The sequence below is a fragment of the Hylobates moloch genome, unplaced genomic scaffold, assembly GCF_009828535.3.
Source record: "Hylobates moloch isolate HMO894 unplaced genomic scaffold, HMol_V3 SCAFFOLD_3, whole genome shotgun sequence".
Lineage (NCBI taxonomy): Eukaryota > Metazoa > Chordata > Mammalia > Primates > Hylobatidae > Hylobates > Hylobates moloch.
The window spans coordinates 73,894,324-73,908,036 of NW_026652278.1; the positions used below are offsets into that span (position 1 = coordinate 73,894,324).

Sequence of the window (13,713 nt, forward strand, 5' to 3'; positions counted from 1 at the left end):
CAGCAGGGAAGCTTATTTGGCCTGAGCCTTACCTATAAAGAGCTCAAAGGTAGACTTTTGCTATTATATTCAAATTGCAACGTGTAGATGCTCATATTTTGGAGTTAATTACGTTTTAGCAGTTTTTCCCTTTTTAAAAAAATCTGCTGGTACCTTAATAAACATGGAACCAGCATCCTTTTGCCGGGTGGTGTCTGTCCTCCGGGTCTCTGGGCCTGGAGGCGGGAGTGTTTCAAAGCACTTCACGCTCCGCGGCCCCACCGGCTGGCTGCGCTGCCCGCTGCGGCCGGCAGGGGTCGCCCACGGACAGGCCTGGAGGAGGCGGGGCGGGGGCGGGGCCGCGAACCTGGGCAGGCCAATAAAGGCTGCGGCGCGCTGCTGCCGGGGACTCGGCCTTCTGGGCGCGCGCGACCTCCATTTCTGAGTTCTGTGTTCTCCCCGCCCGACCCGCGCCCGCGATGCTGGCGTTGCGCTGCGGCTCCCGCTGGCTCGGCCTGCTCTCCGTCCCGCGCTCCGTGCCGCTGCGCCTCCCCGCGGCCCGCGCCTGCAGCAAGGGCGCCGGCGACCCGTCCTCTTCCTCCTCCTCCGGGAACCCGCTCGTGTACCTGGACGTGGGCGCCGACGGGAAGCCGCTCGGCCGCGTGGTGCTGGAGGTGAGACCGCTCGCAGGGCCGGCCTGGGCGCGGGACACGGGCCCGGGGAAAGCCCTGGGCCCCGGGCGGCGCGGTGCCGGGCCCGCTGGGTGACCTTGGGCCTCCCCATGCCGGGCTCTGGGCCTCAGTTTCCCCATTTCTGAGAATGGGCGTCAGAATGATTTCTTCCGGCCTCTCTCGGAGCACTGGAGCGGGGGAGACGGGAGGGAGGGCACGTGTGGAGGAGAAATCTCAAGGTCAGATCGCAGAGAGGGAGGGCCCAGCACCTCTGGGCCGGCCCGGACACGAGGGAGGGGCTCCAGGAGGCTTCTGGGGCTGCGCCTAGATCCGGAGCGGAGCTCCGAGGTGGGTGTCAGGGGTCTTGGGGTGAGCGTTGTGGCCCAGCGGGTGCTCACGTGGCGGCCCTTGCACAACACGGAGCACTCCCTGGCTCCGGCCCCGCCCCCGCGGTCGGGCTCACACTGGGGGTGCTGGGAAATGGAGCCAGAGGTGGTTTCCAGCAGTAGTGCAGGCCCAGTAGGCCTGAGACCCCGGCCACCTGGCAGACCCCAGAATGCCCCTCCTGCGAGTCGGGACACACTCAGAGGCAGTGTGCCGGGCGCCTCAACCCCTGCCACCGTCCTTGGGGGCCACACTCAGCACCTCCCCTAACTCTTTCTTTGGGTCTTTTCTAAAGCAAAGTAAGAAACAGTCACCAGGGTAACTTTAGAGGGAAAGCCCTAGTGGAGCCTTCAGATCGGCCCCACGTTGACAGCAGGGGTCAGTTTGTGTTGACTGGCCCGTTTCCCAGGGAGCCCTTGATATTTCTTCTTCAGTCTCAGTTTCTTTTGGAAAATAGGGCATCCTTCCTGCTTCCATTTGGTTCAAGGGTGGGTCTTGCAGCTTCGAGGGTGGAAACTGGCTGGGATGGGGCTTCAGCCTTCCCTCCCCACACCCTCATGCCTCTCCCTGGGTCTCAGTTTCCCAACCTGGAATCGAGGAGCTGGACTGGCTTCTACCTTAGACCCACTCTCTTGTCCCTGAATTTCTGATGCTTTGGGCCCAGCTGTGGGAGCACTGCCAGCTGTGTCCACAGAAGTAGGCCAAGATAGCATTGTCATCTCTTCTGACAGATTAGGAAACCAAGGCTACCTCCTCCAGCCTTGGGTTCAGGAAACGGCTTCCAGAAATGATAGAGCTGCCTCCCATGGGGGTTGACAATAATGGGAATGGAATGTCCACGTGCTTCTTCCTCAGCCTCCTTGGCCGCTGTGGGGGTGGGTAGGTGCTGAGAGACACCCACCTTCACCTGCCTCTCCAATGACCATCCTCTTTTGTCCCTCTTCTCCCCCAACAGCTGAAGGCGGATGTTGTCCCAAAGACAGCTGGTAAGACAGGGCCTGGGGCCTTCTGAGATGGGTCTAGAGGGAAGGGGGCCAGGCAGGGCAAGGTGGGTGGCGTGGTGAGAAGAGTTGGGGCTCAGAGACCCCTGACAGATGGGAGCTCCATGTGTGGCTCAGCCACTGGGTGCCCTGGGGCAGCCCTTCCGTCCCTCTCTGGGCCTCAACGTTGGCTCTGCGCTCCTCTCTCATAGTAGCTGGGAGCCTCAGAGCCAGTGGAAGGCACATGTAAATTTCCCAGACACTTCCCCACTCCTGGTGCCCAATGAGGCAGGGTGATGGGCACACAGCCCTTGAGTCCGTGCCCTGCTGGTGCCAGCACAGCCATGAGCCTGTACTCTTGTCACAGTGCTCAGGTACTGAGGACTGGGAAGGGGAGTGACTTGTCCACTTACATAGCGAGTTGGGCAGAGCAGACGCAAGAGGTGGGCCAGGGTCTTTATCCCCCTGTTCACTGCTGGGGATGTAGCAGGGATTTTGGCTGGAACGGGTATGACCCTGGAATTGGGGCCTGGCCCTGTTGACCTGTGTTTCCCTTCGACCCTCAGAGAACTTCAGAGCCCTGTGCACTGGTGAGAAGGGCTTCGGCTACAAAGGCTCCACCTTCCACAGGGTGATCCCTTCCTTCATGTGCCAGGTAATGTAGTTTCCTCTCCTGTAAGGGGGGATGAGAGCAGGAGCTGCCCTGTGAGTGTATGAAGATGCCTGGTATGAGGAAGGTGCTGAGCAGGGCAGCTGCAGTTGCTCTGTCGGCCAGGCTGCCCTCCCTGCATTAGCCCTGTATCCAGGCTTCACTGCACATGGAAGCCCAGCCCCAACCCACTGCCACTCCAGGCCAGTGGCAGGCCCTGCCCAGGGGACTGGGAGGTGTAGTCTATCAAGAGAGAGCTGGTTTGGGAGATGGATGTGCTGGGGGTGGCCTTGAAGACTTTGAAGAGCCAGCATATTCCAGTGGTCTCTGACCTTGTTCCCTGTGTGCCCCTGAGCACTGGCCTGGGAGATAAGAGAGGGAGAGAGAGAAGTGGAGGAGGCGGAGGAGGAAGACAGTTCCAGGGTAGGACACACACGCCAGGACTTGGGGCTTCCCTTCCCAGAGAAAGGCATTATTCTCGGTGAAATGAATGTTTTTCGGTCATGTGTCACGCTCAGTTTTCACAAGCATTGGTATTGCTGTGTCAGAGGTTTGGGGGTAGGTGTTGCAGCAGGAGCTGCCCGTGGGTCAGGACCCAGGTGGTGTTGGGGCTGGTCCTCTATTAGCACAGACCTTCAAGATCAGGGATTGGGTGTCCTGGGCAGGCAGAGCCTGGAGGCAGGGGCATGGCTGTCATGACCTCTTTGAAGACCTTTCTGCCTGGAATTCTCTCCCCATTCCCTCCACCCTGACCTGGTGGCCGTCATCGAACCATGGTAAGTGGCAGCGGGTTGGGGCTGGACGTCTTGTGTGCGGCGAAGCTTGAATATGGGGTGAACACAGGGACGGCAGGCCTAGCCCAGCCCTGAGGCTGATGGTAAAGCAGGAGCTGACGTGGAAGTCCTGAGCCAGGCTGGGGACTCCAGCGTGGGAGGGTTCCCTGGCACAAGGCGGTGGCACTGGGAGTCCAGATCAGAGTCCTGAGTCATCCGTTGGGAGGGATATCAATTAGGGAGCACCTAATTGACACCTGTGGATGCTTCAGCTGGGCTGGTCAGTTCTCCTCTCTTACCCATGGATCCCATCTCAGGAAAACAGCAGCCAGCCATGGCCTGGGCTGGGCAGCGCTAGGCATAGGGGCTGCTATCAGGCTCTTCTGGCCATGGGTGCCCCATGCAGGTTTGGCCACGGCTGCCTGGGCCTTAGCTGAGGCCTGAGGAAAGATGCCAGCCCTGGGCAGACTCTGTCCTGGGTCTGCAAGGGTTGGGAAAGCTGCTGGGCTGGGTAAGGGGCAGTGCGCGGACAGTGAGGGGACTTGGCATGGGGAGCTGGTCTGGACCAGCTGCTGGTACTCCCACAGACTAGACTCAGGAACTGGGGGGGCTTCTGGCCTCTTCCTTGTTGTCCTCCAGGAGGAGTGGGTTAAATTCTGGGTCACTAAGTATCATCTTAGAATGGCCATTAGGTCTTTTGAAGATTACTTAAGAATTTGCTCAGACAAAAAGTAAGTCATTTGGAAACAAAGGTAGTTACTGTGACAAAAGATATTTAAGTTTTGTCTTTTTTTTTTTGCTTATTATTCTTATTATTAGCTCTTACTTTATTGGATGTTTATTGACCCCTTTACCTGAGGGGTGCCAAGTGGGTGGGCTTGGGTGGGCTGAGGCTGCTGCCAGCGCCAGGGCCGTGGCCCCCGCCTGCTCCATGGCAGCCACTCAGAAGGTGCTGTGTGCTCACAGGCGGGCGACTTCACCAACCACAACGGCACAGGCGGGAAGTCCATCTACGGAAGCCGCTTTCCTGACGAGAACTTTACACTGAAGCACGTGGGGCCAGGTGAGTGGGAGCCTCCTCTAGGGTGAGTGTCCCCACAGCTCTGACCTGGCCTGGAAGCCCCAGCAGGCCCCGAGAGGCCACATGCAGTCACCGCCCAGTATCTGATTAGGCTCCTTCCTCCCTGCGGCACTGTAGGCTGTCTCAGCATTTCTGGCTTGTTGAGTTTCCCTAGAGTTTTCTCATCTCTCAGTTTAAAAAGCAGGGTTTCCTTTGGGAACTTTGTGGAAGAACCTTTAAGCAGAATGGAGGCCCTGGCCACCTCCCTGTTTGTCCTCTGAGTTTCGGGTTGGAAATTCTAGGACACTTAGAATTGTTGCAGAATGGTCCTTAGGTCCTTTGAGGATTATTTAAAATCTTGCTTAGACAAAAAGCAAATGGTTTGGAAGCCAGAGTGGTTATTGTGGCAGCATCGTGTCACCTATAAGACCCAAGGTAGAATGTGGAGAAGTCTGGAGGTCAGGGCCTGGGGTCCTGCCCCGGGTCCCGCCCCAGCCCTACCACTGAGAGCTTCCACAAGGCCCTGTCCTCTCAGGCCACCCCACTGAGAACTAGCAGGCAGCAAAGGCAGGCACACCCTGGGGGCTGGTATCGGGCCCTGGTTCTCCTCTTCTGGGTCCCAGGATCTGCAGACTCAAATGTCCCTGGTGTGGTTTGCACCATCTGCCCTTTCAAATGCCCTCCCAGGCAGGTGCCTCCATGGGCAGTGTGGCTCAGCCCTGCTGGTTTTTGCAGGTGTCCTGTCCATGGCTAATGCTGGTCCTAACACCAACGGCTCCCAGTTCTTCATCTGCACTATAAAGACAGACTGGTGAGTTCCCTGCCCCAGGCCCTCTGGGAATGCAGGTAGCCTTGCAGCTGGAGGAGGATTCATGCACTTTTAGGGGCAGGCAGTTTACAGCCAGGCCATCTGCTCTGGGACAGTGGCCCTCTCCTAGACTGTGTGTTTGTATGAGAAAGAGAAAGTTAGTGGAAGGATCAAGGGAGAATTGGGATTGTTCCTGCACCTCTGTCATGGTTCGGGTTCCCATTGTTGCTGTCACCTGGAATTTTCTCAGTGTGTTCTGCTCATACGCACACACGAAAGGGTTTCTCTACCAGATACATTTGGGAAATGTTGCAAAACATATTATGAGGCCTCAGGAGGGACTGAGTAGAAGCCCACTTGTGTGGTTTTAACATGGAGTTTCCCAGGCTTGTCTTGACCATGGGCTGAGCCTTGGCAATGCTGCAGCAGACATTTGGATATCAGCAAATTTCCAAATGAAGCCCCTGTATTATCATAAGCCTGCAGATAGCCACAGGCCTGTAAGGGCCCTGTTTTCAATGCCCATGGATTTTAGGGATGTCTCTTTCCTGGTACATTTTCCTCTAAGGGATAAATTTCTCTGGCCAGAGTCCCAAATGTCCTAGCCCTGGGGCACCTGGGGATGAACTGGCTGGGAGATGACTTGGTAAAGCCCATTTCCGAGGATTTTAGGGAGACCAAGGTGGGGTGGACACTAGAAGTGTCCAGCCTCCAAGCCCAAGAAATGTGGCCGGCAGGGCTGGGCAGGTCCTTGCTGGTTCAGCCTGCTCTTTGCTCCTTCATGGGACCCCAGTGGATCCTGCAGTTCTGCTCTTGGCTGGAACCACGCCAGCTTCGCTGGAGCTGGACTGAGCCGCCTTTTACATTATTGGACTCTCTCGGCTTGAGAGCTGCCCAGGACTCCTCAGTTTCACCACCCTTGTTCCTTTGGCTCTTGACTCATCATTCATGACCGTTAACGTGGCTCCATTTGTATGGACTTCTTCTTTCTTCAGAGCATTTCAGTATCCTGTTACCTCCCCGTGCGGAACAAAGAATACTCCACTTTTGATAGATAGGGTTACCAGGATTCAGGCTACGTGGCCTAAGGCAAGGTCACAACATGAGTGACAGAATGTGTCCTGGAAGCCAGGCATCCTCTGGGGTGTATTTGGGGCGCTCAACAAGGCTTGATCGAGCTTTGGGGGTAGATCTAGCTATTCCATGGGGATTCTTTTCAGAATTGCTGTTTTCGGTAACTAATTCCATGACCAGGGCCATGGCATTGGATGACATTGCACTACACTGTTGCTCACCTGGGTCACCCGTCCTCACAGGTTGGATGGCAAGCATGTTGTGTTCGGTCACGTCAAAGAGGGCATGGACGTCGTGAAGAAAATCGAATCTTTCGGCTCTAAGAGTGGGAAGACATCCAAGAAGATTGTCATCACAGACTGTGGCCAGTTGAGCTAATCTGTGGCCAGGGTGCTGGCACGGTGGCAGCTGCAAATGTCCATGCACCCAGGTGGCCGCCTTGGGCTGTCAGCCAAGGTGCCCGAAACGATACCTGTGCCCACTCCACCGTCACGGTGTGCCTGAGGAAGGCTGCTAGGGATGTCAGACCTCGGCCAGGACCCACCACATTGCTTCCTAATACCCACCCTTCCTCACGACCTCATTTCTGGGCATCTTTTTGGATGTGATGTCACCCACCCCTCGTCAAGCATTGCCTGTGATTGCCCAGCCCAGATTCATCTGTGCCTTGGACATGGTGGTGGTGATGGGTTAGCATCCAAGTGAAGGTCTTTTCCTTGACCAAGGGGGACAGTCAGTTTTGCAAAAGGACTCTAATACCTGTTTAATGTTGTCTTCCTGATTGGGATAATTTAATTAACAAGATTGACTAGAAGTGAAACTGCAACACTAGTTTCCCCATGCTGTGGTGTGACCTGAGTTGGTGACACAGGCCACAGGCCACAGACCCCAGAGCTTGGCTTTTGAAACACAACTTAGGGATTTTGTGAAGGTTTCCCCCGCTGAGATCTTTCCTCCTGGTTACTGTGAAGCCCGTTGGTTTGCTGCTGTCATTTTTGAGGAGGGCCCATGGAGGTAGGAGCAGTTGAGCCTGGGAACAAACCTCACTTGAGCTGTGCCTAGACAATGTGAATTCCTGTGTTGCTAACAAGTGGCCTGTAAGCTCCTGTGCTCTGGAGGGAAGCATTTCCTGGTAGGCTTTGATTTTTCTGTGTGTTAAAGAAATTCAATCTACTGATGATGTATTATACATAAAACATTTCTGGAACATGTATTTGTGTTCACCTTAAATGTGAAAATAAATCCTATTTTCTATGGAAGACTGGTACCTGGTTTCTGGAAGAGGGATCTGTAACTTAGAGCTGATCTTTACTGAGCTCTCCGTGGCAGGTGCCATGCTCAGGATGTTCATGTGGATGGTTTCATGTCATCGTGCTGGCAACTTGTCCTCCCTGCCTTAGAGATGAGGCTCAGACAAGCGACCTTAGCACCCACAGCCTATGCCATGAGCACTGGCTCCACCCTGAATCCCAGCTCCTCCCCTTAAGTGACCCCAAGTCTGTTTCCCTCAGCTGCATAAGGAGGCCATATAGTTTGAATATTTGTCCCCAGCCAAATCTCATGTTGAACTGTAATCCCCAGTGCTGGAGGTGGGGCCTGGTACGAGGTGTTTGGATCATGGGGACGGGTATCTCATGGCTTGGTACTGTTTTCTTGATAGTGAACTATTGCAAGATATGGTCATTTAAAAGTGTGTGGCACCTCCCCCTGCCCTCTTCTTGCTCTTGCTTTCACCATGTGACATGCCTGATCCCCTTTCACCTTTTGCCATGGTCATAAGTTTCCTGAGGCCTCCCTGGAAGCTGAGCAGATGCCAGCACCATGCTTCCTGCACATCCTGCAGAACCATAAGCCAATTAAACCTCTTTAATAATAAATTACTCAGTCTCAAGTATTTTTTTATAGCAATACAAGAATCCTAACATGGGGTAACAATAAGGCCCACCTCGTAGGGTGGTGATCCACATGAAGTGCATAACGCCGTGTCTGGCGCATCTTCCTAAGCACTCTGGAGTGACAAGGATGATGACCTTTCCCTTGTCAGGTCTTAGGAAAGAGGAGGGATGCCAGAGCAAAGGAGCCTCCATCATCTTGAGGTTAGGAGTGGACTTCCTAGGATAAGCCAGTTCCATTTGGAATTGACTTCTAGGTGTTTCCGAATTCACAGGGAAGGCAGGATTGGAGGTAAGAGCTTCCCTAGGTAGACAGGGCCGTGGCGTGGTCAGGCAGTTGAGTGGTTGGTCAGGCAGGCAGTTCTCAGAGGAAATTTGGGCTCTTTTGAGGGCATCTAACAGAATTATTTCTCACTGGGGTTCCCTGAGTGAGGTTATGTGCAGTCTCAGGTTGATGGAGTCACTCTCAGGTCATGGTGACTGGGGTCGGGTCATTTGGAGTCATGGAGAGTTCCCATGAAGTCAGTTTCAGTAGGACTAGTCTTAAAACAATTATCAAGAGCATTAAGGGTCCTCAAAGCAGACAAGGAGGACACAAGGAGCATGGGCCCCTGAACCCTATTTGCAGTCATAGATGCCCTCCATTTATATTGGGGTTCTGCAAGGGGTTTCATTTGAAGAACAGGATCTTGAGCCAAATCATAATTAGTAATTTCTCATCCAGTCCAACACTTTATAGATGGGTAAACTGAGACCCCAAGAGGGATTATGATTACCCCATGTGACCCTGTGAATCAACTGGCAAACGGGCTAGAATCCAGGGTTTTTGGCAGTCTGCAGGGATTTCTGTTGGGGGCCTTCGAGAATGCACAGGTGCCTTTGGGGACATATTGCCAAAGGTTCTCAGGCCACACACATTCAGAGCACAACTGATCTCTGAGGTCAAAGCCCACAGCTTCACTCCCTCTGGAGTTTCCTCTTTTGGGGCTTATGTTTAATCATTGTGTTTCCTTCTTGCTGAGTGTGTGTGTGCGTGTGCATGTGCGTGTATGTGTATGTATGTGTGTGTCTGTGTGTATCTCCACCCAGAGAAGTCTAAGGTGAGGTGAGGGTGCACCAAACATGCAAAAATCTCCTAAAAACCGAGTTCCCTGAAAGCAGGGCCGTTACCTGTGCTGCTCATTCCCTGAGCTGCCTGCACAAAGGCCTGAGCCTAGTCATATTTCTTGCATAAAGCAAGAACATAAGTAATATACAAATAAAATACTGGCTTGTTTCTGGCCAATGAGCACTCAATACCTCATGCATAAATGAGGCAGTGAGTCTTACATGTGCACTCATAGATATAATCGTAAGTGATGCCATGTACACGATTTTTAAAAAAAATCTGAAACATCAATTTTATTTTCTGCGATGTGATAGCTTTTCAAAATGATTTCATTGAGGTATATTTACATACAAGAAAAGTCACTTCAAGTGTACACATCAATGACTTTTGACAAAAGCATATACTAGTAATATCTATCACCAAATTAAGATACAGAATGTTTCCATCTTTCCAGAAAGTTCTCTCCGTGCCCCTTCCCAGGCAGCCACTGGATCTTATCCCTGTAATTTTGCCTGTTCTAGAAGTTTGTAGAAATGGTATTGAGCAGAGTTCACTTTTTCATGTCTGGCTTCTCCAGCGTGACATGTGTGAGACTCTAATATGCTTCTGGGTTCTAAAGAATCTTAAAGGAATTTCTTAAAGGTTTCCTAGGTATGGGAAGGCCTAAAGCAACGCTTCTAGGAATCACAGAGTGCCAGTAAATCACATAGATTTCTGGCCATACCTGAGACACCTTTTGAGTATTTGCATCTAGGAATCTGAATTTTAAAATAATAATTCTGAGAGGTGAAGCCAGCTGGACTTCCTGGGTTGAGTGGGGGCTTGGGGAACTTTCCTGTCTTACAAGAGGATTGTAAAATGCACCAATCAGTGCTCTGTAAAATGCACCAATCAGTGCTCTGTAAAGTGCACCAATCAGCGCTCTGTAAAACGGACCAATCAGCAGGATTCTAAAAGTAGCCAATCGTGGGGAGGACTGAAAAAAGGGCACTCTGATAGGACAGAAATGGAACATGGGCAGGGACAAATAAGGGAATAAAAGTTGGCCATCCCAACCAGCAGGGGCAACCTGGTGGGGTCTCTTTTTGTGTTGTGGATGCTTTGTCGTTTCCGTCTTCACAATAAACCTTGCTATCACTGGCTTGTGCCATCTTTAAGAGCCCCTAACACTCACCACAAAGGGCCGTGGCTCTATTCTTGAAGTCAGCGAGACCATGAACCCTCCGGCAGGAAGCAATTCCGGACACAATTCTACTAAAGCTTAAGAATTTGATTGTAGCCACAGTGGGTAAGAGTGAAAGGGAAGGTCATGGCTCAACACTAGAGTCATCATTTACTTCTGCAAACGTTTTTTACTGGACTTTCTGGGACTCTAGAGTGACACTCTCCACTTTTAAAAGAAGCCTCACCTAAGGAGTCTGACCGACAAGTCTCGCATGAGTGGGTGGGGCACATCCTATTCCACCCAAGCTCTGTAGGGACCAGTGGGCAGGGGTGCTCTTCAATAGCGCTGGTCAGAGTGGCCAGCCAGGCATGGTGGCTCATGCCTGTAATCCCAGCAATTTGGGAAGCAGAGGTGAACGGATTGCTTGAGCCCAGGGGTTCGAGACCAGCGTGGTCAACATAGTGAGATTTCATCTCTACAAAAAAAAAAAAAAACTTAGCTGGGCTTGGTGACATGTGCCTGTGGTCCCAGCTACTGGGGAGGCTGAGGTAAGAGGATCACCTGAGCTCAGGAGGTGGAGGCTGCAATGAGCCATGATCATGCCGCTGGACTGCAGTCTGGGTGACAGAGCAACATGCTGTCTCAAAAAAAGAAAAAGTGGCTCCCCCTGCCTGTGCCTATGCAGGAGCCTGTGAAGGAAGAAGCTCCTAGAGGGATGGAGGCCCCAGCTCTTGTTTTGCCATCTAGGAGGAGGGGCTGCCTTGGGTGGGCCTCGGAGAGCATTTCTCAGTGGATTGCAGAGGCCAGAAGTCAGCTCTATGTCCAAGATTCCCCAGAACATGGCAGGTAGAGAAAGTCTTGGGTCCACTCTGCCTCCCAGATCACCCAGCCTGTAGAGGCTGTCCAGAATTATGCTGATAACGTTACTGCTATTCTATCATATTGTAATCGCTAATTTTATGGGTCAATTTTTTTTTGAGTTGGGGTCTCACTGTGTCACCCATGCCGGAGTGCAGTGGCACAATCATAGCTTGCTGTAACCTCAAACTCCTAGGCTCAAGCGATCCTCCCACCACAGCACCCTGAGTAGCTGGGACTACAGGCACATGCCACTATGCTTGGCTATTTTTTTTTATTTTTTTAAGGGATGCGGGTCTTGCTGTATTTCCCAGGCCAGTCTCAAACTCCTGGCCCCAAGTGGTCCTCCCACTTCCAATTCCCAAAATGTTGGGATTATAGGTGTGAGGCAGCACACCCAGCCTTATGTGTCAACCTAACTGGGTCACAGAGTGCTTACACATTGGGTGAGACATTATTCTGGGTGTGTCTGTGAGGGTGTTTCTAAGATTAATATTTGCATAGCTAGACCGAGTAAATAAAGCAGGTGGTTCTCCCTCGTGTGGGTGGACCTCATCCAGTCAACTGAAGATCTGAATAGAACAAAAGGCTAAGAGGGAACGCCTCCTGCCTGACGGCCCTCAACTGGAGCATTGGTATTTTCTGCCTTTGGACTCAAACTGAAATGTTGGCTGTCTCAGGGTCTTGAGCCTGCCAGCCTTCAGACTGGAACCTACATTGGCTCTTCTGGTTCTCAGGCCTTTCAGACTCGGACTGGACCTACACCATTGGCTCTCCTGGGTCTCCAGCCCGCCACCTGCAGATGGTGGGTCTTCTCAGCCCCCATGATCACATGAGCCAATTCCTTATATTTTTGTATCATGTATATCTTATGTATGTAGTATAAATATATACACACACGCACACATATATATTCTATTGATTGTTTCTCTTACGCATATTCTTTTTTCTATTTATAAAACCAAAATGCACATGTAAAAATTCAAATGTTACATAATTATATAATATAGAGAATTAGCATTGCCTACATCCTATTACAGTAATACTTGGTATAGGTTTCTGCATTTGCTTAGCTGCAAAGACCACCACTCCTTTCCTAACAATGAGAAGAAGCTGAATAAACTACAGAATCGTAACCTTTCTTGAGCTCACCAGAAAGGCAACCAAATAACCTGAGTTTCAAAGAGGAACAAAGCGGCCGGTTGCCGTGGCTCACGCCTGTAATCCCAGCACTTTGGGAGGCCAAGGCGGGCGGATCACCTGAGGTCAGGAGTTGGAGACCAGCCTGGCCAACGTGGCGAAAACCTGTCTCTACTAAAAATAAAAAAAAATAGCCGGGCATGGTGGTGCATGCCTGTAATCTCAGCTACTCTGGAGACTGAGCCAGGAGAATCACTTGAACCGGGAGGCGGAGGTTGCAATGAACCAAGATTGCACCACTGCACTCCAGCCTGGGCAACAGAGTGAGACTCCATCTCAAAAAAAAAAGAAGGAACGAGGCCCTGCAAGGAGAGACAGGACACACAGTTTCACCTGTGGCAGAGCACTGTAGGAAGATATGACCATGAAACAACTGTGTAAAATAAAATTAGGTAACCTTTTAATGAATTGCTAAAGGCCAAGAGCGGGATAATATGTCTGTCTGGAGTAGCTGGGGACCCCAGATAAAAAGGGAGTTCAACATCTTTCTCCAGGCTCCCACCAGATGCACAGAAGACCCAAGAGGGAGCCCAACTTGGTGGTTCAGGTCTGCAGGAGGGGACCTTCAGCTGCTGGAGAAAGGCACGGAGCCTCATCCACTTCCTCAGATTCTTCTCTCCTATGAAGTAAATTTGAGAATCCACTGGGAGGTTGGGCATTACACTGTCCAGCCCCAGGAACACGTAAAAGTGCACTGTGGCTGGGGGAAGTAGAACACACATCCTTTTATCCCTGTGGGAGGGGTAAGAAGCCATCCAGGGCCCAGGATCCTTTAGCGATACCAACCAGAAATTGACTACGTCTGGTGGGAGAGGGAGCAAGAAACAGCCGAGACATGGCTAAGACTAAGGCGGGATCAGGACAGCAGAAAAGTCTCCTGCCTTACTATGAGCCTGGTCTACCAGTGGGGGAGGGCGGGGCATGGAGAGAGACCCTCCGTATTGCAGAAAGCTGAGTGTGGAGCCTAAACAATCCTTTGGCACCCCAGATCCACTGTAAGCACAAGTCAACAGTAATCCAGCACTTAAGGAATTTGAAGCCTGTGGAGCTCTGAAAGCAAGAATAGCAACACAAACCCCAAATCTAGCTCAACCCCTGAGGCGACTAACTCA

General features: G+C 52.1%; 1 protein-coding gene across 1 annotated transcript; it reads left to right on the plus strand.

Moving 5' to 3' along the window:
* Positions 1-378: 378 nt before the first annotated feature.
* Positions 379-7,637, plus strand: PPIF (peptidylprolyl isomerase F). Its single transcript, XM_032141347.2, has 6 exons — positions 379-653; positions 1,990-2,020; positions 2,581-2,669; positions 4,403-4,499; positions 5,232-5,307; positions 6,621-7,637. Exons 1-6 carry the CDS (start codon positions 459-461, stop codon positions 6,754-6,756), a joined length of 624 nt encoding a protein of 207 aa, XP_031997238.1. The 5' UTR covers positions 379-458; the 3' UTR covers positions 6,757-7,637.
* Positions 7,638-13,713: the final 6,076 nt, after the last annotated feature.

What these genes read in the sequence shown, in the direction of transcription:
- PPIF (XM_032141347.2), top strand. Translation starts at nt 459, where the DNA reads ATGCTGGCGTTGCGCTGCGGCTCCCGCTGGCTCGGCCTGCTCTCCGTC. An exon ending in TCGGCCGCGTGGTGCTGGAG is followed by an intron (nt 654 to 1,989) that starts GTGAGACCGCTC and finishes CTCCCCCAACAG; the next exon opens with CTGAAGGCGGATGTTGTCCC. An exon ending in TGCACTATAAAGACAGACTG is followed by an intron (nt 5,308 to 6,620) that starts GTGAGTTCCCTG and finishes CCGTCCTCACAG; the next exon opens with GTTGGATGGCAAGCATGTTG.